General features: G+C 37.7%; 1 protein-coding gene across 3 annotated transcripts in view; it reads left to right on the top strand.

Moving 5' to 3' along the window:
* Nucleotides 1-19,335, top strand: part of KIF26B (kinesin family member 26B) — a 304,113-nt gene that overhangs the window by 91,722 nt on the left and 193,056 nt on the right. For all 3 annotated transcript variants that reach the window (XM_087936723.1, XM_026695440.2, XM_087936727.1), the window contains one exon: nucleotides 17,657-17,823. In XM_087936723.1, the coding sequence (XP_087792849.1) occupies nucleotides 17,657-17,823 (167 nt within the window). The remainder of the gene's footprint in view (nucleotides 1-17,656; nucleotides 17,824-19,335) is intronic.

Raw genomic sequence — 19,335 nt, 5'->3', positions numbered from 1 at the left:
TTATGCAACAATTGGTTAGATATGTGAATAAGAAATTTAGGGGCTTTGGTCATGTTTTGTTTGACTCAAGATAAGAGCAGTTGCTACACAGAGTTGCTTTCCTTTCCTTGGTAATCTCTTTTGTCAGAATGACCACCCCAGTACAACTTTTAGTTGTCCTCAATATGTAAAAAGAATGGGGGGACTATACACTGTATCCCACGCTACCAGGCTAGAAAAGTTGATGAGATAGAGAAGAATTGCATTAATTCTAATGAAGAAGAAATTATCGGTAGGGAAAAATTAGACTTTTCTAGCTGTATGTAATATGTAATAATAACGATAATAATTTGCCTGTATATTCCAAGTTGTACCCATCAGTTTGCAACTTGCCATTTGATTCTGTGTTGTCCAACTGTAATCTTTTTACTCTTTTTTTCCTTCTCTACTTTTTTTAGACTATAAATGCAAAACAGGCAAGACCAATTCATTTTCCCTTTATAAAATTAATGTGAATCACTTCGTGAAATAATAAGTACTTGTGTAGGGGGGATATAGTGCAGTGCAACATACCATGATATATAAGGCAGTTTAAAATTATTTTCACATTTCTGGAAGGAAGATTTTCATTCCTGTTTTGATTTAAGAAGTAATTTATAGTAACAAAGATATATGTTTCTCTGCTGGCCTAGCTGTGCTGAACAGGGTATTTCAAAGCAGCCGGTTTTAAATTTAACTTGCCATATCAAGACATCTTCCTTTGATTGTCCCTGATGAGTTTTTAAAAATAGCGTAGTTTGTGCACTTAAGTCAAGAATGATTGTTATGGGATTAGATACTAAATCCAGGGATTAAGTTGTTGGTGTCAGATAAAGGAGGCTTTTGACATTAAAAAAAAAAGGCCCTTTTTTAACCTATTGCCTTATTTGGTAACTTTGTCAGTAAGTGTCAATAATTTGATAGGTAGATAAAAATGCCAAATCCAGTCTAAACATCTGACTGACAAACATAATAATAATAATTGCACTCTGAGAGAATTTCTATTTGTCAATTGCAAAAGGCCCCATGGTGTGGATCCATGCCTATACTACACAGACAGATACATTACAACATCCTAGGTTCTTGGGATGGCCTAGGTTTTGGCATGAAGGCCAACGCCACCTAAAGAACTGGCAGCTGTGATTTCACATTTAATAATCACCATCAGTCAATTGCAAAGGGAAGCTTTACTTGGAAGAACATATATCCTGTGACAGTACTTTAATACAATAACATCTGCCTATCCCAAGTATTTGGAAAGGACTCAATAAGTGGATAAAAATGCCAAATCCAGCCTAACATCTGGCTGACTGTGACTCATCATCATCATCTTAAATGCTTTCAAGCAGTGTGAGACTCAAAGCCTTAACTGGATCTCCAGTTGTTTCCTAAGATACATTTTTGGAACCTGCTTTAAACATTTGAGGGCAGTTTATCTGAATCAATTTGTTCTGGAAGGCAGAGACTTTCTGCACTCCAAGGATCTAATTTTAGGGAACTGTAGTGTACTTCTTGAGGACATTAGCTTTTATGAAGGAGGGTGATATAAATAGTAGTATTTAATATCAAATAATCATTTGGAAATCAGAAGAACAAGACTTTGAAGAGGGCAAAGGAAGGCATAGGAAAATAGTGATAACTGATTAATTATATGACTTGGTTGGAATGTTTTCACAGCCAGTAGATTTCTTGTTCAATTTCATCAAATAAGTTTCATCCTTTTTATATACATACATACATACATACATACATACATTCATACAATAAAAGGCAGTATGCACAGCTATACAGTCATTCTCCCAATAATAGGAATATGTACCCTTCTTTAGGTAGAGACAGATGCAAATCTTCATTACAAAAAAAACAAATGAAACTTAATAATTTGCATTAACCAAATTCCACAGCTATAAACAGAAATATTCTTTCTGTTTATAAACAGTTTTATGTAGTAAAGGGCAAAAAGAGTGAAGACAGTTTTTATTAAATCTCTTCCTGTCTCCAGAGCTTTGTGTCACTTTCCACAAGATTTCAGGGAGAAGAAGAAATCATGAAAAATTGTGTTTCTCCTTTTCTGTAGCAGAAACAAACCCAAATACATTCTTTTGCCCTGACTCTATATCCTTATCTATGCTTACTTTTTAAACATGTATAAGTGATAGAAACCTTTTCAAATAAATTTGTCATTTGTAATAAATATTTTGGTGGTTTATTTAGAGTTTTTCTGATAATCAGATTTTGTTATTTATGTCTGAGATTTTTGGATCAGGGTTGGATTACAGAGGATTTCTCAATTGGATATATCATCATGTATCTTTTCCAGTTGTTTTCCCCAGTTACTTAATGTGTAGGAACCCTTTAAATGAAATCTATATACTTTTGACCGAAGAATCACTGATGTCTTTGAAGGCTTCCTGCTTGAGAGATCAGTTTTTAATAGCCACTTCAGATTTTTATTACATCATTGTGGGAAGAACAAAGGTTGGACATTGCTACTTCAGCAATTAATATGAATTAGATCTGATTAGTAAAATTTAAGCATTGCTTTTGATAAGAAGTCTCCTTGTTATCATAACTAGATTGTGCTTGAATCATTTTAATTACATCTGTCATAAATCTCTTGCATATTCCTGGTTGGCTAATGAATTTAATCTTCCTGTTTACTTAGGAAAGTATCAACCAAATCAGAACTGATTTAAATAGATGCTTCAGACCAATTGCATTAGGTACAGACCAATTGCATTAGGTATTTAATTGGTGTTTTTTTAAAAAAAAGTTATTTGAAAAATGACTGGATACAATGAGCTATGTCTAGAAGTTTTCCTATGTTTAAATTTATAAATATCTTGTCATAAGTACATGAGTTTGACAAGGATTGAAGAACTTAGATTCCATCATTAAATAGGAGAAATGGAAACACTTATGAAACAAACACATGAAATTGAAAACAAATTAGACATAAGTACACACACATACATGTGCATTAACTAAATTTGGGTAGTTTAAACCAGCTTTAAATTACCAAAATAAACTAAACCAGTTGCCCTACAGGTGTCTTATATAGCTCCTAGTCAATTTAAATATATTAGGCTCTCCTTCTAGCTGTTGATTGTGTTGAGCCTCAGGCGATTTCACAAGATTTTAGATTGATGCTCTAGATCAGGGGTGTCCAACCTTTCACCTTCCCTGGGCCACATTAGAAGATGAAAATTTGGTTTGGGCCGCACATAAAATAAAATAAAACTAACGATACCGAATCATCCAAAAAATCATAGAAAACATAGTTAACATATTAAATTTATTTGGAAATGAAGTTAGTGAGATGTTTTTATTATTAATTATTTATTAAACATTATTTATTTTTTATCACAGTTTTTTTATCACAGTTTATTTTCCGGCCAAATTTTGCGGGTGGGGGGGGAGAAAGCTCGCCCGCCTCACGCCTACCTCTCCTCCTGCAAATGGCCCAGCTGGATGAGGCAGGACTGGAAGGCAGAAGCAGCAGCAGCAGCGACAGGGGCAGAAGCCTTCCCCCGCCACCGCCGCTGCTTCTGCCCCTGCTGTCGCTGCCCTTCTGCCCCGCGCGCCGCTTCTGCTCCTACCACCGCTGCTGCTTCTGCCCCTGCCGCTTCTGCTGCCGCCGCCGCTTCTTCCGCCGCTGCCCGTCGCCGCTTCTTCCGCCACCACCGCCGCCGCATCTGCCCCCGCCGCAGGGGCAGCAGCGGCGCAGAAGCAGCAGTGGTGGCGGGGCAGAAGCGGCGGCGAGGGCAGAAGCGGCGGCAGCGGCGCGGGGAAAAGCGGCAGCGGCGGGGGCAGAAGCAGCAGCGGTGGCGGGGGCAGCAGCGACGGTGGGGGCAGAAGCGGCGGCGGGGCTGAAGCAGCAGTGGTGGCGGGGCAGAAGCAGCAGCGGGGCAGAAGCAGCGGCGGGGCAGAAGCAGCAGTGGTGGCGGGGAAGAAGTGGCGGGGGCAGCAGCGGCAGCGATGGCAGGGGAAGAAGCGGCGGCGGTGCCAGTGGTGGCAACAGCAGGAGGTGGTGCTCTGACGGCGCCCGCCTTTTCTCTTGCTGCTTGGCCTGGCATTCGCCTCGCCCCGCCTCGCACCTGCCTCTGCTCTTCCTCCTCGCTGGCTCTGGCACGAAGGTTGGGGTGGGCACTGGGCCGCATTACGAGGCGACCTGGGCCGCATGCGGCCCGTGGGCCGCGGGTTGGACAAGCCTGCTCTAGATGGATGGAACCAAGCAATGATGTTTTAGTCCTGAGTGTTAAACATTTCCTCCCTCTTGTATGTCTCTTTGCATTTGCCATGGAAAAGTTATTTGCTCTGACTCTTTTCATCAGTAAATAATACATTCTAATGTTAATAGGGTATAGAGTCACTGTCCTTAAAATTCTCAGAAAAACCAGGGCCCTAAGGCAAAGAGCAGAAATGCAGTATGTCTGGCGTCCAGATATTTTAGTGAAGATGGATTATGATGCTTCAGGCAGATACATTCACAAGAGCTTATGTACTATGAAATGAAACATTCACAAGAGCTTATGTACTATGAAATGAAACTATACTCTACTTCAGTCAAACTATATCAGTTTCAGCTAAGGTTCAATAGCTGCACTACAATTCCATTTTGGGGGGATGCATAACTAGGTAAATTAGTAGTGAGCAATTATTTTCTGAAATTAGAAGTGCCTTCTGGATCTTGAGATGGTGATCCATGGAATATTTGTGCTTTGTAAGAATTTTTCAGATATTGCCTCTGCTTCTAATCTGCTGCAACATTTAAGGGTGAATAATTTTTTGAGTTTCAAATCTACATTTCAAATAAAAAAATAAGGTTGCACAAAAGAGCATTTAGTGGGTGCTAGCAATTTTTAATGTTATTTCGCAGTGTCTTTTTTTGCAGATTACAACTGAAGTCGTGTCTTTCAAAAATTACCTCTATAGTAGATCAAGGAGAGATTGGATTTAATTCTTTTATTTTGTTTAAGTTAATCAGTTTTGTAATGTACCCCAAAGGATGGATTGTGGTCAGGGTATAAATAGGAAACACATAAAAATATAAAATCCAACACATTTCTTTAATAGACACCACTGCTTAATCAGTTGCCGGTACACAAAAACACATTGAAATTAAATAGTTCAAATTGTTTCTGAAAGGCTCACAGAGCAGAGGATTACATAACCCCATGGGAGAAGTGTCCTGAAGGGTTGTAACTGGCACCCTGACTGAACTTGGGTAAAGACTCTTTTATTTACAGCTCCATCTGCTGCTTGAACAAGAATTGAGTCATGAAAGACCCGCCAAGTCATGAACCACCTTTAAAAACATTGATCGATTGATTGGCTATCATTGGATTGTTCATGTTGTTTACTTATGGCCAGTAGTTCTGTCTTGGAAGGATTTAATCCAAGATTATTTTCCTCATACTGACACGCACAACCTCCAAACACCAATTAAAGACTTCCATGGAATCCTTAGCATTTCAAAACTGAATTTAATTGTAGAGAATAGGAAAGATAATTTTGACAGACATATGCAAACTCCTTTGCCAAGGTGATGAGGGATGAAACATGTTTTAAATCCACAACAAACAGATAATATTTGAAAGACACTCAATGCCTCCTTTCCCCCCAAGATTATAAGGAAAGAGAAGTACAGCACAAACATGCAAGTTTCTGTTATTATAGCCAATCTCAATAAAAGCAGTTTTAGCCTTCCTCTGGAATTATTTCCTAGTCTGGTCCACTTTGTGGGACTGACACTAATGAAAACCAGGTAGATATTTCAATGCTAGGTTTACCTGGGAAAAGAACAGTTACCCTTTAGCTTTCCATTGTAAGGAAAAGAGGTTCAACTGACTCACAGAGACCTAATCTTAATGAATTCATTCCTAAAGGAATGCAGGATTTTTGCTTGTACAGTTTCCAAGAGTATGTTTCCTAATTTATTATCTTTAGATACTAAGCCTGATTAGTAAAACTGAGTGTATATCTTGTTTCTCTGGCTGTGTTGCGCTGTTAGGAATTTGGCAATATTCTACCAGAGTCCCTATTGTCATTCCCACCCCTTGGCTGGGCTTGTTTTCATCCTGACTAACAACAATCCAGACAATCCATTTCCGCTTGGATTGTAGTTGATTTATCACAACTTTCTGAATAACTTTATTTAAAATGAGGTGAGAGATTGGTTGAAACACATGTTGGTCAAGGGAGGGGGCACAATGATCTTTTTCAAGGAAGGTAGTATATCCTCATATAACATTTATTACCTTTAAACAGAATTCAGAAAACCCTAACCACTCCTTTGGGTTTTACAAATTCAGAAGAATCCTAGCATGGAAATCATCTTGCTAACCACCATAGGTTTAATCTAATTGGTGTTTTAATTGTCCAAATCAAAGTAGGTACAATCAACATTTTCTGCCATAGAATCTATAGATTCTAGTCATTTGCCATGCCCATTTTCTCCTGAAAGGATCCAGATAATCTGAAACAGGTTGCCAAAAGGGAATATGAGAATGCAAGAAGCATAAAGAAGATAATTCTCTGCAATAATTAATTTTCTTCTCCAGAATAAGCTTGGAGAAGATAATTAATAAACAGGCAAGCTAAAGACTGAATTAATTAATAAATACATACAGATGATTTGCCCTGTGAACTACATAGAGGACCCTCATAATTAATTCCTGACGTTTATTCCCGTTGCAATTTTGCACTCCTCAGTTTGGTAGCATCTTCCACAGGATTTATTTCTGAATATGCTTGTATAAGTTTGCATGATAAGGATTATGCACTCTAGCTGTGTAATCAACCCTCTTCAGTAGTGCTGGAAAGGTAGCAATTGTGCTTGTGAAGCTTCCGTCTTGTTTTCCCTAGATCCCCCCCCCTCCAAAATACCCAACATCAGTCATACTATGTAATTGCTCATAGGTTGAATATGGAATAAGGAGAAGGAACATGAGTAAAGAAAGGTAACCACCTCTTCTTGTTGTATCTTACTGTGGCATTGTTAGGAAGTGTGAAGTTCTGAGCTTGATTATTTGCTTGCAGATGATTCATTACCCAACTGGGTAACATCATTAGTGTTACTGAGTGTAGGGTTTACTCCCTGTTTATAAGGATGGAGCAAATTATTGTATATGGCAAGCTATTGTATACAAACAGGGAGCAAAGCTCACATTCACTCGCCCTGATGTTACCTAGTTGGATAATTAAATGTCTGCAAGCAAACAAACTCAGAGTACCCCAAGGACTCCATTGTTCAGTCCTGAGCTTACAGATATCCTCTTCTGTTGATAGTTAGGATGTATCAGTAATTCTGCCACAGAAGAATTTTACCTCTCCCACTCAGCCCCATTATTTTTTATAATAATAGAGAATACTGCGAACCTGATTTAAATGATTGAGATTTTTATCTAAGCATTTCTTGAATCCTCCGTGAAAGAAAAGGAAAATCTATGGGGAAAAGACCACTGCTTAAACCAAAAAACTTTGGATTTAAAAGATAAAGAATTTCAATTCCTAGCATCTTCAAATAGACAAGGAAAAACTACCTGAAGCCTAAGGAGATACTGCCTGTCAAGGTAAACAGTTTGGAGTGATAATAATTCCATATAGGAATTCTATTGAGGTTCCATATAAGGCAGTTTTCTTTGTGGAATTCATTTATTTGAAGAGATCATATTTTATTGTAAATATAAAATCTATCTTGCTGATGCTTTATTTAAATGAAATTTCTATATCAGTGATTTCATGACCTCTATAGATTCCATACGCTAAATAAATGACGAGTGTTTTGTACTTTTATTCAAATATATCTCAAAGATCGAATATATGCTCCTTTGTCAAAGAGCCCACTAACTGCTCATAAGTCACTTTCTGCAGTATTGTCATAACTTCAAATGGTTATGAAGATAATTTCATGTTGAAAACCGCCTATGTTGGAATGATCCAATTCAGATCCGCTATGCAAATCTTGGTTGCATAATACACTAGTTCTCTGTTACTACTAATATGGAGACAGGCTGTGTTTAATCATGGTGGGATCCTGGGAATTCATTTGGCGCATTTGGTAGCAGCGACACTTTAGTCATTATTAATGCACCAGTCATTTTCCCCATCGTGACAAAAATGCTTCCCTGAATCAGTTATTCACAGTACATTTATCTACTATTCCTGGAATATATTGCTTGTACTCTATTTTAGAAATTAGTCTTATGCCATTGTTTTTAATAATTTTGTTCTTAGGGGAAAGAGTACAAAATTATTTTGAGATGTAAATGGATCTAAGATACTAATTAAAATGACTTGGAATGAGAAAAAATTAAAGGAAAGAAAGCTTGCTTTGTCTGCAAGGATACCTTAGTGAAAAACAAGTGTCAACCTGTGCTTGTTTACTGAGGGGTGAAATTTATTATCGCTAATGGAGGTTACTTTTCAATAATTAAACTTAGAATTGCAGCCAAAGCTACTGAGAGAAAAGACTTCCATGAGGGGCAAACAAGTCAACATGGACAGCCATGTTCATATAGTCCCAGCTGCCATTTTGATGTTTTTGATACACACACTTGCCAAATGCACCTCACTGAAAAAATCTAGTAGCAGTCTAAAGTTGGCCTGTTTGATCTAAAGTTGGCCTATTCTCAATGGAAATCAGAGCTTTTTTTTCTCTTCCTATACAACTTCATTTTTATACACAAGAGATGAGGAATATCCATTGCTCAGAAAAAGAGCTTTCCTTTCTATTATGTGAAGCTAATTCAGAAAATTGCAGTTCCCTGCTCTCAGTTCTGAACAGCTGTTTTTTTTATATTTGTTTGGAACATGGAGAAAAATCACTTTCTGTTTGCCATTTCCTCTGTCGCAGATGCTTGTCACAGATCTTTCGAAAGAAGATGAATGATGAAGTTAAAATATTGTCAGTATGAAGAGGTGCTTATTTTTTGCTGACTTGTTTGCCACAATTGAAAAGAGGGTGCTCTCTGCCTCAATAATGCTATTTAAAAGTATGAACTCTGGGATTCATTTGACATTTTGAAACCTTATTGGAGAAGATGAGCTCATCATTGTATATTAAAGAGCCACATTCTGGATTTTATCAATTCTTAGATAATTATTATATAAATTATATAGATGTGATCATTATAGTCATCATGCTCACATTGATCATAAAACAAAGGAATATATATATATATAATGTATGAATGCTTTTTAAAACCAATGCTTTTTAAAAAAAGAAACAAAATAATAAAGTTATGTTTGTTGCAATGCCTTTGTGGTTATTCACCTTTATGACCAACTATAGAGATGCTGTAGGACACCCCCCACCTATACTCCTCTCCGGTCCCCACAGTTAATGGGCCTGCTTTGCTAGCCCTTGGGGTTCCACACATTCTTCCCCACCCAACCCCCTGTCACAATTACTCACTTAGCTCAGGGTGTTGAGGTATGGAAGGAAGACCAACTGCTCCATGGCTGTGTTACGTAGCAAGGGATGCAAGGCAAGCATCCAGCAAGAGTGGCTTTTGTCCTGCTTGTGTTGCCCCCACCACCTTCCATTAGCAAGGGAAAGAAGGTAAGCAGCAAGCCAGAGAAGATTCTCTCGCTTGCCATTTTCTTTTGTTGCGGGGAGGGAAGGCTAGCATCTAATGATGAAAGAAAAATAGAGAGCTTCACTCAGGAAAAGATGGCACTCGTGGAATTCCTCCACATGGCCCAGCAATGGATCAGCCTGTCCTCCTTCTGTATCCTGATACCCTGAGCTATGGAGATCTTTGAAAGGTAAGTGAGCATTCAATGATGAGGTGGATAAGTCCCAAGTGGCTGTGGAGATCTGAAGGCAGAAAGCATAGCATGGGGTAAGTGAAGGGGGGGAGGCATTGTGCTTGTGCCTGCACTAGGATCTCCTCAACTGGTGAGGCATCCCATATTCCACTTAACAACCTGTGTATTCTTTTAATGAATGTATTTGGGGGAGAGCAGGAATGGGGAGTCATTAACTGATGTGTTCACTTAATACCCTCCTGACTTTCTACTGTAATAGGCAGACTCCAGTATAATCATAACTCGAGGATTACCTGTATGGAGGTCATCTTGCAGGGTAGGTTTTGATTTTCTGACCATACATTATATACGTTTGTGTTTAGAGGAACTTCTCTGTTAGAAAAGAAAAAAAGTGCTTCATCAAAATAAAACTTTCCATTGTTTTTGTCGTAAAAGTACTTAAAAAGTACTTACTGTCAGTTTGATGGATTTTGGTGATCTTTTCTAACACATCTTGGATTTGTGCAACAGCATACTTCTTACATTATGCACAGCTACTTTTATTTCTTGCAATAACGTCTCCTATGCCCACTCATCTTTTCTTCCTCACCAGAGTGATTTGGTTTTGTTGACCACTGTGGAGTTGAGAATCTTTTCCATTGTCTTAAAGATGTTTGGATGGTAGAACTATTTTGGGTGGGTGGAGTTCACCTGCCACATTCAGAGTTTCAAACGTAGTGGTTGACACTAGCTTGCCTGTGCTTACTCTTTAACATGCTTCCAAGTACTCACTCTTTCCCCACTGAAATCTATTCTTTCTCTTGATGTCCAACTCCTGCCCCTCTCTGCTCCTGGATGTATCTTGTACCCTTTCCTCTGGAAGCCTCTTTCTGCTGTTCTTCACTGAGAGTTTCTCATGTTATTGCCCTGTTCACCTTTCAGGATAACCCATAAAGAGGAAAGGCTGGCCTACGGTCATTACACGTTCTCTTCCAGAAGCAAGAGTTCTGCAGAAGTAATTAGGACACATCTGGCACTGCTTTCTCAGTTCTGTCCTTTTGCAAGGGCTGATGCTTATTTGTTTTTTTTCCCCTCACTTCCTTCACAACACTCCCTTGTTCCTATTTGCTCTTTTGTTTGCTTTTGTTGTAAACTCAGAGTTGCTTATTTGCTTTCTCAAGAGTGCTGACTGAGGCTGAGGTCCTGGCTCAGGAATGCTGCTCTGTGCAGAAGTTAATCAGTGAGTCTCCTGAAGCTATAAGTTTTTTTCCCTGTTAGCTCTGATCATTAGTTTGGCAAACAAACAAACATAAACTCACTTGGCCAGAAGAACACCCAGACCTTGTACAATCAGCTGAACAACTTTTCCAAAAGCTCATCCAAAAACTCAGCACGTGTCAATCCAGGTTAGGAACAGTTGGAAATGCTGGTTTTACTTCTAAATACAGAAGCTTTTTAAATTTCCTGAGTGAGCTTATAACAGGGACATTAATTTAGAATGAAATGTGAAAGCTAGTGTGTATGTACATGTGTGCCTGCGTTTGGTTTTGCATTTTTCCCCCACAACCTCCTTCCTCTCCATTGCCTCATGTCCCAACTAAATCAGTGAGGAAACAAGATCAGATCAGCTTATTTCACTGTCAGAGTTAGAGACCCAGCATCGTGCAACATGTTGAGTGCCTGTCTTCGCCTAACTCCTGCCCACCTAAAAATTCAGAAGCATGCAAATGTAAGGAAATAAATAGATACCACTTCAGTGGGGAGGAAATAGCACTGCATTTTGCTGGCCACATGACCATGGAAATGTCTTTGGACCATGCTGGCTCATTGCTTCAAAAACAGAGTTGAGCACCATCCTTATAGTTGGCAGCGATTAGCAGAGTAAAATCTGCTGGGACTCCAAGAATCAAAGAGCATTTATAACTATGAGTTTTTTTCAGCAATCCTACCTAAAATCAGTGGAAGTGCCATTCACAACTTCAGGTTTATCTACAACTTCTCATTTTTCTTTAGATTTAATTTTAGTTTGTCCAGCCTGTTATTAGATACTACAAAGTGGTCTTATTGCTTCCCTGCAATTCAGTAAAAGGAATAATTTAGTTTTGGCACTTGATAAGAGCCGTGGTGGTGTTGTGGTTAGAATACAGTACTGCAGGTTACTTCTGCTGACTGCCAGGTGCCAGTAGTTTGGTGTTCAATTCTCAACCAGCTCAAGACTGACTCAGTCTTCCATCCTTCCGAGGTGGGTAAAATGAGAGCATTGTTGGAGGAAATATGTTGAAATATGTATATCTGCCTAGCAAGGACTATAAAGCACTATGAAGTGGTATAGAAGTCTTATTGCTATTGCTATTCCAAAACTTGGTGCTCTTCCCAGCAGTTTCCTGTGAGTGTTGAACATGATAGGGACAAGACAGAACCTTGTAGGACACCATTGGTTCATGAAAAAGAAAGCTAGGGTAATCTGGAATTTTAGAATTCAAACAGAGAGGCAAGTGCCATACAATGTCTCAGACTTAACAACTGTTGATAAGAAAGACAAAAAAAGTCTGGATGATGAACTGTGGTAAAGAAAGCAAAGATAGTATCAATAGTAATAGGTGCTTTGGAACAATTCCAAAGCACCTGGAGCATTGTTTGAATATCACTGGCACTGACAAATTCACCATCAGTCAGTTGCAAAAGGCAGCTTTACTTGGAACACTTTACATCCTGCAACTATATCTTTAATATTATTAACAACATCTGCCTGACCCAGGTTCTTGAGAAGGACTCAGATGAACAAAAATGCCACTTCCAGTCTAAACATCTGGCTGACAATGCGACCAACATAATAATCTAGAAGCTCTTGTACATGCTTGTATCTAGCATGTGACCAATATGATAATTTGTTAAAGCCCTGGGAGGCAGAATGTTAATTATTAAAGTTTTTAGACTGCATTACTACAAATAAAGATGTAAAATTATGGTGGTGCTTTGTGCCTTGAAGCATCTTTCCCAAATAGAACTAAACCATTTTAAATATTCCACATTGAGATGCTTCTCTTTGTGAGATCCTTTCCTCCCGTTCAATAGAAAACCATTTCAAATTAAGCAAAGCTACTTATGGTATATTAGATGAGTTTGGGGAAAAATAACATTCATTTTTAAAAAATATTTTCCCTGTACAACACGTTGGTAGATACTTCTAGTAGTATGATAACAAGTTCTCATTGCATCTCATTAATCTTAAAAGAGATCAATTTTCAGTGGCTGCTGGAGAAGGGTTACATGGTTTGTTAACTTTATGGTTCAGAACAAAGAACAGAAATTTAAAAAAGAATGTATTTGTGCTGCCCACTTGCACTTAAAAGTGTTTTTATGTATGTAGCTTAAAGATTGCATTGACTGTTGTTGCTGGGCTAGGCAGTGATATCCTGTGACTATATTGACAAAAGACCCACTCGGAATTTATCCCATTAACCCAGAGCTGGTGTTCAGCAGGTTCTGATCAATTCTGGAGAACTGGTAGCGGAAATTTTGAGCAGTTCGGAGAACTGGCAAATACTACCTCTGACTGGAGATTTTACAGTATCCTTCCCCTGCCATGCCCACCAAGCCACACTCACAGAACCGGCAATAAAAAAAATTGAATCCCACCACTGCATTAACCTATCCTAAATATCTACCCACTAAAGATTTAGCTTCCTGGTGGAACATATGAGTAAGGGAAGGGGGCAACTACTGTATTTGTCAGATTTCTCCTTTTGACCGATGCATTTTCAGAAAAAGAAGCAATTCTTTATGAAAAATCCATGCTGTGTATGTGTTTCATTTTCTTGGTGTTAGAGGATTATAAGCACAAATTTAGTGGTGGGCTTCTATCGGTTTCACAACAGGTTTGGTGAGCAGGTGCTTTGCATGCACACGTGCCAGACATGCGCTTCACACACACGCAGCACATTACAAAACCGCAATTTTACAGCTTTAAAACTTACTTTCCACTGCAATTAACAGCTGATAAAACAGCAGAGTAAAACAGCTGATGGACAGTAATCCACTGTGATGTGCCTCAGCTGAGCTTCAAAACTGCAGAAATAAAGGACAGCCCAATTGATCTCTAGAGCAAAGAATATGATTGAAACTATAATCCACTATTAGGATTATAGAGTACAGAATACAGAGAGAGACCTCACTTATTGATTTATGACTTCAATTGAATACAGAGAGAGACCTCACTTACTGATTTATGACTTCAATTGATCAGTTCTTCCTGTAGTTGTTAAGCAAATCACTCACAGTCATTAATAACAATAGCAACAGCATTTAGACTTATATACCGCCCCATAGTGCTTTACAGCACTTTCTGGGTGGTTTACAAATGTAGAAACATTATTTGCATATTTCCCCCAAACAATTTTACTGACTTTGAAAGAATGGAAGGTTGACCTTGAGTTCTGTCAGGATCGAATTCCAGGCTGTGGGCCAGAGTTTTGCCTACAACATTTCACTTTAACCATTGAGGTACCAGGGATCTCTGATTAAGCACAATGCCACACGACTATAACTTTCTTCCTACTTCTCCATTGACTTTGCTTGTCAGAAGCTGGTTGTGAAGCTTGCAAATGATGGTCACATGACCATGGGATGTTCTGACCATTATAAACACATGCTGGATGCTAAGCACCCAAATCACAATCATACTAGTGCTGATATGCTGCGATAGCCCCATGTTTGAGGACTGCTTATTAATTTCCTGTTGCTGAATGAGTGATTGATAAGGAAGGACTAAATGTAAAGTAATTTACAAATTCCAACTGAAGGCTTGATCAGTGATCATCGTAAGTTCTCCTTAGCCCTCGGTTACTCAGGAATATGTATGACTGATTTTTTCCACTCAACAAAAATTGACCTGTTATTGGAATGACAACTGCTGAATTATCATAGGGTGTGATATTTGCCTACTAAAATTAATAAACTATTTATTTCCTCTGGAATGGCCATTCTAATTGGAATTTGTGTCTGGCAGTGTCTTTGTGTGGAAATGTTACAATCGCACAAAAACTTTCTTATGGTTATAAAAATATTAAATCTCAGTGACATCTGATATAAATTATGACAAACATGACTGACAAATCTCATGGAGAATGGTATGGATCTTCTTCCTAGAACCAGGGCTTTGAAAGATCCTTAATTCTCTTTGTACCTAGGTCAGTCGCCAAACATCTACATAGTCCAACAGGAGTGTTTCACTGGATCAGTGATCTGTGATTGTGGAAGAAGTAGATCCTTCAAAATTTCCCACTTTTTTTATTTCTTAGGAGCAAACAGTTTCACACTGCAGGACCTCACTGAGGTCAACTCATGAGTAAAGAAATAAGACTTGATGGATGGACACAAGAAAAAAAGACAGTTGAGACCATGTCATGTGACATTGCAGTTTGTTGTACCGCTGTGTTGGCTCATTTGTAGCTTCACTTAACTCTCCTTTGTTCAGTTAGAAGATATATCAATTTTTGAACTTTATGTATAATGATTTGTTATTTAATAGTGGCTTCTGCCCAGCTTGAATTAGCTTAGGAAAATGCTATTCTCAGTCATTTTTAGGAGTCACCTTTTCTTCCTTAGAGAATGTGATTATTTTTCCTTCTACATATTTTATTATAGCAGACTAGCATGAAAATTAGATTGCATAATTTATATTATGTCAAGCTGAATACCACCCAATCCCCAATTTTGTTTTGTCTTGTGTTTGATGATCCATATCCAATTGTGTGTGTGAGAGAGAGAGGGAGGGAGGGAGAGGGAGAAAGAGATCAGAAGGTGGTAATTAAATAGTGGCGTTAGTGCTGTTTACTTAGAAATAAAATCAGTTAAATCCACATGAGGATTTCCCCATTAAATGTCTAGGATCAAATTACTAAGTAAATGTCAAAGAAATAACTGAACAAGTTAAAATGGGGAATGCCAGTTACGGGTATTCTGCACCTACCAAAATAATGGTGTGATGAGAAGCACAATTTACTCACAAATAGTTCACAAGTTTTCATCTGCTCTGTACACTTTTTTGCTAAGTTGTGATCTGTTAATATTAAAGCTTGCTGAGAGCCATTTTTTTCTTAAGGAACCTAGAGGAATAATCTAAGAGGTGAAGTTAGATCTTAGACTAGAGAATATGGATGTATTAAAATACCTAATTAAATTACCAGGAATAAAATGTTTCCCTGAAAATTGTACTTTTTGATGTGTGGGACACCATTCATATAACCTTGAATTTCAGTAGAACAGGTTACATATGATGTCAAGATAAATATGTAGACCACCAGTTTGTTTCATATGAGGAAAAATGTGGAGGCAACAGAAATGCAAATGTAACAGATGGTAACAAGGTCATTTAATATCTTCCTTCCTCAGGAAATGTAAGAAAAGGTTAAAAACCGCTTTTTATATTCAGGACTGAATTCCATCCTAAGTACAGTATCTGTATTTTTTAAGTTTGACAATTTATAGTTGTAACTATGAATGTTGCTGCTGTTTGTTTATTTTTAATTATAATTTGCAATGATGTTTTAATGCATTTTAGAAATTATTTAGTTTCAATGGTATTTTAGATTGACCTTATTGTTAGCCATTGCAAGCTGGTTTGACGATGAGTGAATGGGAGAAAAGAGAGAAAGAAAGGTTTTGTGTTATGAACAGCACAGTAATAGAATAAAAATTCCTACTTTGACTGTATTCTTTGATCTGTACATTTTCTACCTTTAATATTTAATATTACATAAGTTGGAGCATAACATGACAAACAGATTCTAACATCTTAACCTTGTTTGTAATCATCTAATTTTGAAGCTCAGAATAGTTATTTGCTTGATATTCCTTGTAGTCACCAAGCCATTTTATTGATTTGATTTGATTTGTCAATCACTTACAAGATAATAGGTATAAGTATAAACATGAATAAGAATACAGAAAATAGGTACAATTAAATGGGGATATTAGGACAGGGATGGGAGGCACGATGGTGCACTTATGCACGCCCCTTACAGACCTCTTAGGAATGGGGTGAGGTCAGTAGTGGATAGTTTGAGGTTAAAGGAGTGGGGGTTTGAGGATGTAACTACAAAGTCAGGTAGTGCATTCCAGGCATTGACCACTCTGTTGCTGAAGTCATACTTTTTGCAGTCAAGTTTGGAGCGGTTAACATTGAGTTTATATCTGTTGTGTGCTCTTGTATTGTTGCGTTGAAGCTGAAGTAGTCATTGACTGGTAGGACATTGTAGCAGATAATTTTGTGTAATACGCTTAAGTCCAACCGTAGGCGGTGTAGTTCAAGATTGTCCAAGCCCAAAATTTCAAGTCTGGTGATATAGGGTATTCTGTTGTGAGCAGAGGAGTGTAGTACTCTTCTCGTGAAATACTTCTGGACTTGCTCAATTGTATTAATGTCTGATATACAGTGCAGATTCCAGACAGATGATCTGTATTCGAGTATTGGTCTAGCAAAAGTTGTGTATGCCCTAATTAGCAATTCAATATTTCCAGAGGAGATGCTTCGTAAGATTAGATTTACAACTCTTAATGCCTTTTTGGCAAGGCTGTTGAATGAAGTTACACTGCAGCATTCATAAACATGTATAGAAATTTCTTTTAATAAATAGGCTTTGACTAATATCTTCCAAGTCCACAAATTATGAGGTGCAAAGGTAATCCTTTAGACTTTCTTCTTTAATCCAAGGGAATATCATGATACGATGTTGAAGGACATGTACTGTTTTCTTAGACAAATACATTCATACCTTGCATAGCATAGTGGTGAATATAATACATTCTAAGAGTTCATTGGAGTGGAATAACCAATACACTTAAATAAAACAAAATAAATGAAGTAACTTTGTTTTGTGTCTAGATTTCCCAGTTGATCACCGAGTCTGGCCGCGATGGACTGACTGAAGCTGTGCTGAACCATTACAATGCAGATAAACCTTCCTTGTATAGCTTCCCCAGTTCCCAGAGCACCTGTGTTGCTAGTGATACCTCAACTGGTACCTCAGTGGCAGCTTCCTTTTTTGCCAGGTAAGACTAAAAGTTCTGCTTTGGATTATTTTAAATTGTCAAATACCCTTATAAAGAAAGCATGCTTGAAGACTTGATGGAAGGGTATGGTAACATAAGTAACATTACATGCTGCAATTTTACATAGAATTATTTGTTGGGTAGGGAATAACATGAGGCAATCATTTTTGCCTAATTTAATTGGGAAGAAATTTTAAATGCATAAGAGTATGAAAGCAACATTCTTCGGGACACAGTCCTTTATTCAAGAGAGCGTGGCTGCTGAATTGAGGCTCCTATCATTTGTTGACTGCCACTGTATATATATATTCCTGTCACTCTAGTAATTTTTACAAATGATCCTTTTTCACTAGTGGATGGCCTTAATTCTGTTTACAGTGTAATGTGTTTCCAAGGTGAAGGCAATTGAATTACTCCAAACTAGGGAGTTTTGTTGAAAATAACCACCTGTATGATGTGTTAGTTTTTTCTTTGGAAAAATCATTATGGAAATAATAGTAATTCTTGTCCCTGATTTGAGATGTTAGACAATCCTACAGATATGTCTAGACTGAAGCAAAACAACCCCATCATTTTCCTTTGCACACTTTATCAGAATCATACAGACCTTCTGACAGTAGCATAATCAAAACAATGCCCACAAATCAAAATACTATTGATTTTCCTTGAACAGTTTGGCACAAATAACTGAAATCTTGAGTCAATACTACATGTAGTACTTAGGAAGTAGGTGACCTTTCAAGGGATACCTGCAAGGCTCCAATTAATGATTTTAGGTAAATCAATCTCCTAACATTTTTGTTACAAATTGGGCAACATTTACTGTATAATGCATCAGTCTGGTTATTCTATATGTTTTAAGCATTATATTGAAAGTAATGGATGTTGCAGTAAAAGACCAAAGTATAAGATCCAGTCTACTGTTGATTTATCAGAATCTTTATCCAAGAGAAAAAAAATGAAATGCCTTCTTTTACCTCAGGGCTAGATTACTTTCTACTGTTACATGAATAGGCTGCTCACATATGTTCAGGTGTTTTACACACACACACACACACAAGTTCGAATGATTATATCTCTTGTGTTTTCATTGTTGAACTATCTGGAAATGTATAATGAATCTACCTTCTGGTTAATATTTACATTTAAATATGTTGGAGTTGGAGGATGGATCTGCTAAAATAATTGCTAAAACAAAAGTTTGAATCAGCCCTCAGTATCTCTGTCTTTTATTCTGGAGAGTTGTAGATTAGAATAAAAGAAATTGGGTAGCAAGTACATCACAGCAATTGTTATCCTTTGTCAAGTTAGACAGATAAAATTGATGTTTGGATTGCAGAATTTTTGTTTAAGTTTCTAAAACTATTTGAGTAACAAGAAATTGTATCTGTAGATGAGAAAAGAAATTACATTGAAGAAATGAATAATTATTGCTACCTATTCATTACAAATATAAGTGATATACTTTGACTTTCAGGATGCAAAATAAAAATTCAGGACATTAACATTATT

The sequence above is a fragment of the Pseudonaja textilis genome, chromosome 1 (genome assembly GCF_049901715.1).
Source record: "Pseudonaja textilis isolate UNSWEBS1 chromosome 1, rPseTex1.2, whole genome shotgun sequence".
Lineage (NCBI taxonomy): Eukaryota > Metazoa > Chordata > Lepidosauria > Squamata > Elapidae > Pseudonaja > Pseudonaja textilis.
The sequence above is the reverse complement of the archived record's forward strand: the minus strand, read 5'-3'. Positions and strand labels throughout refer to the sequence as shown.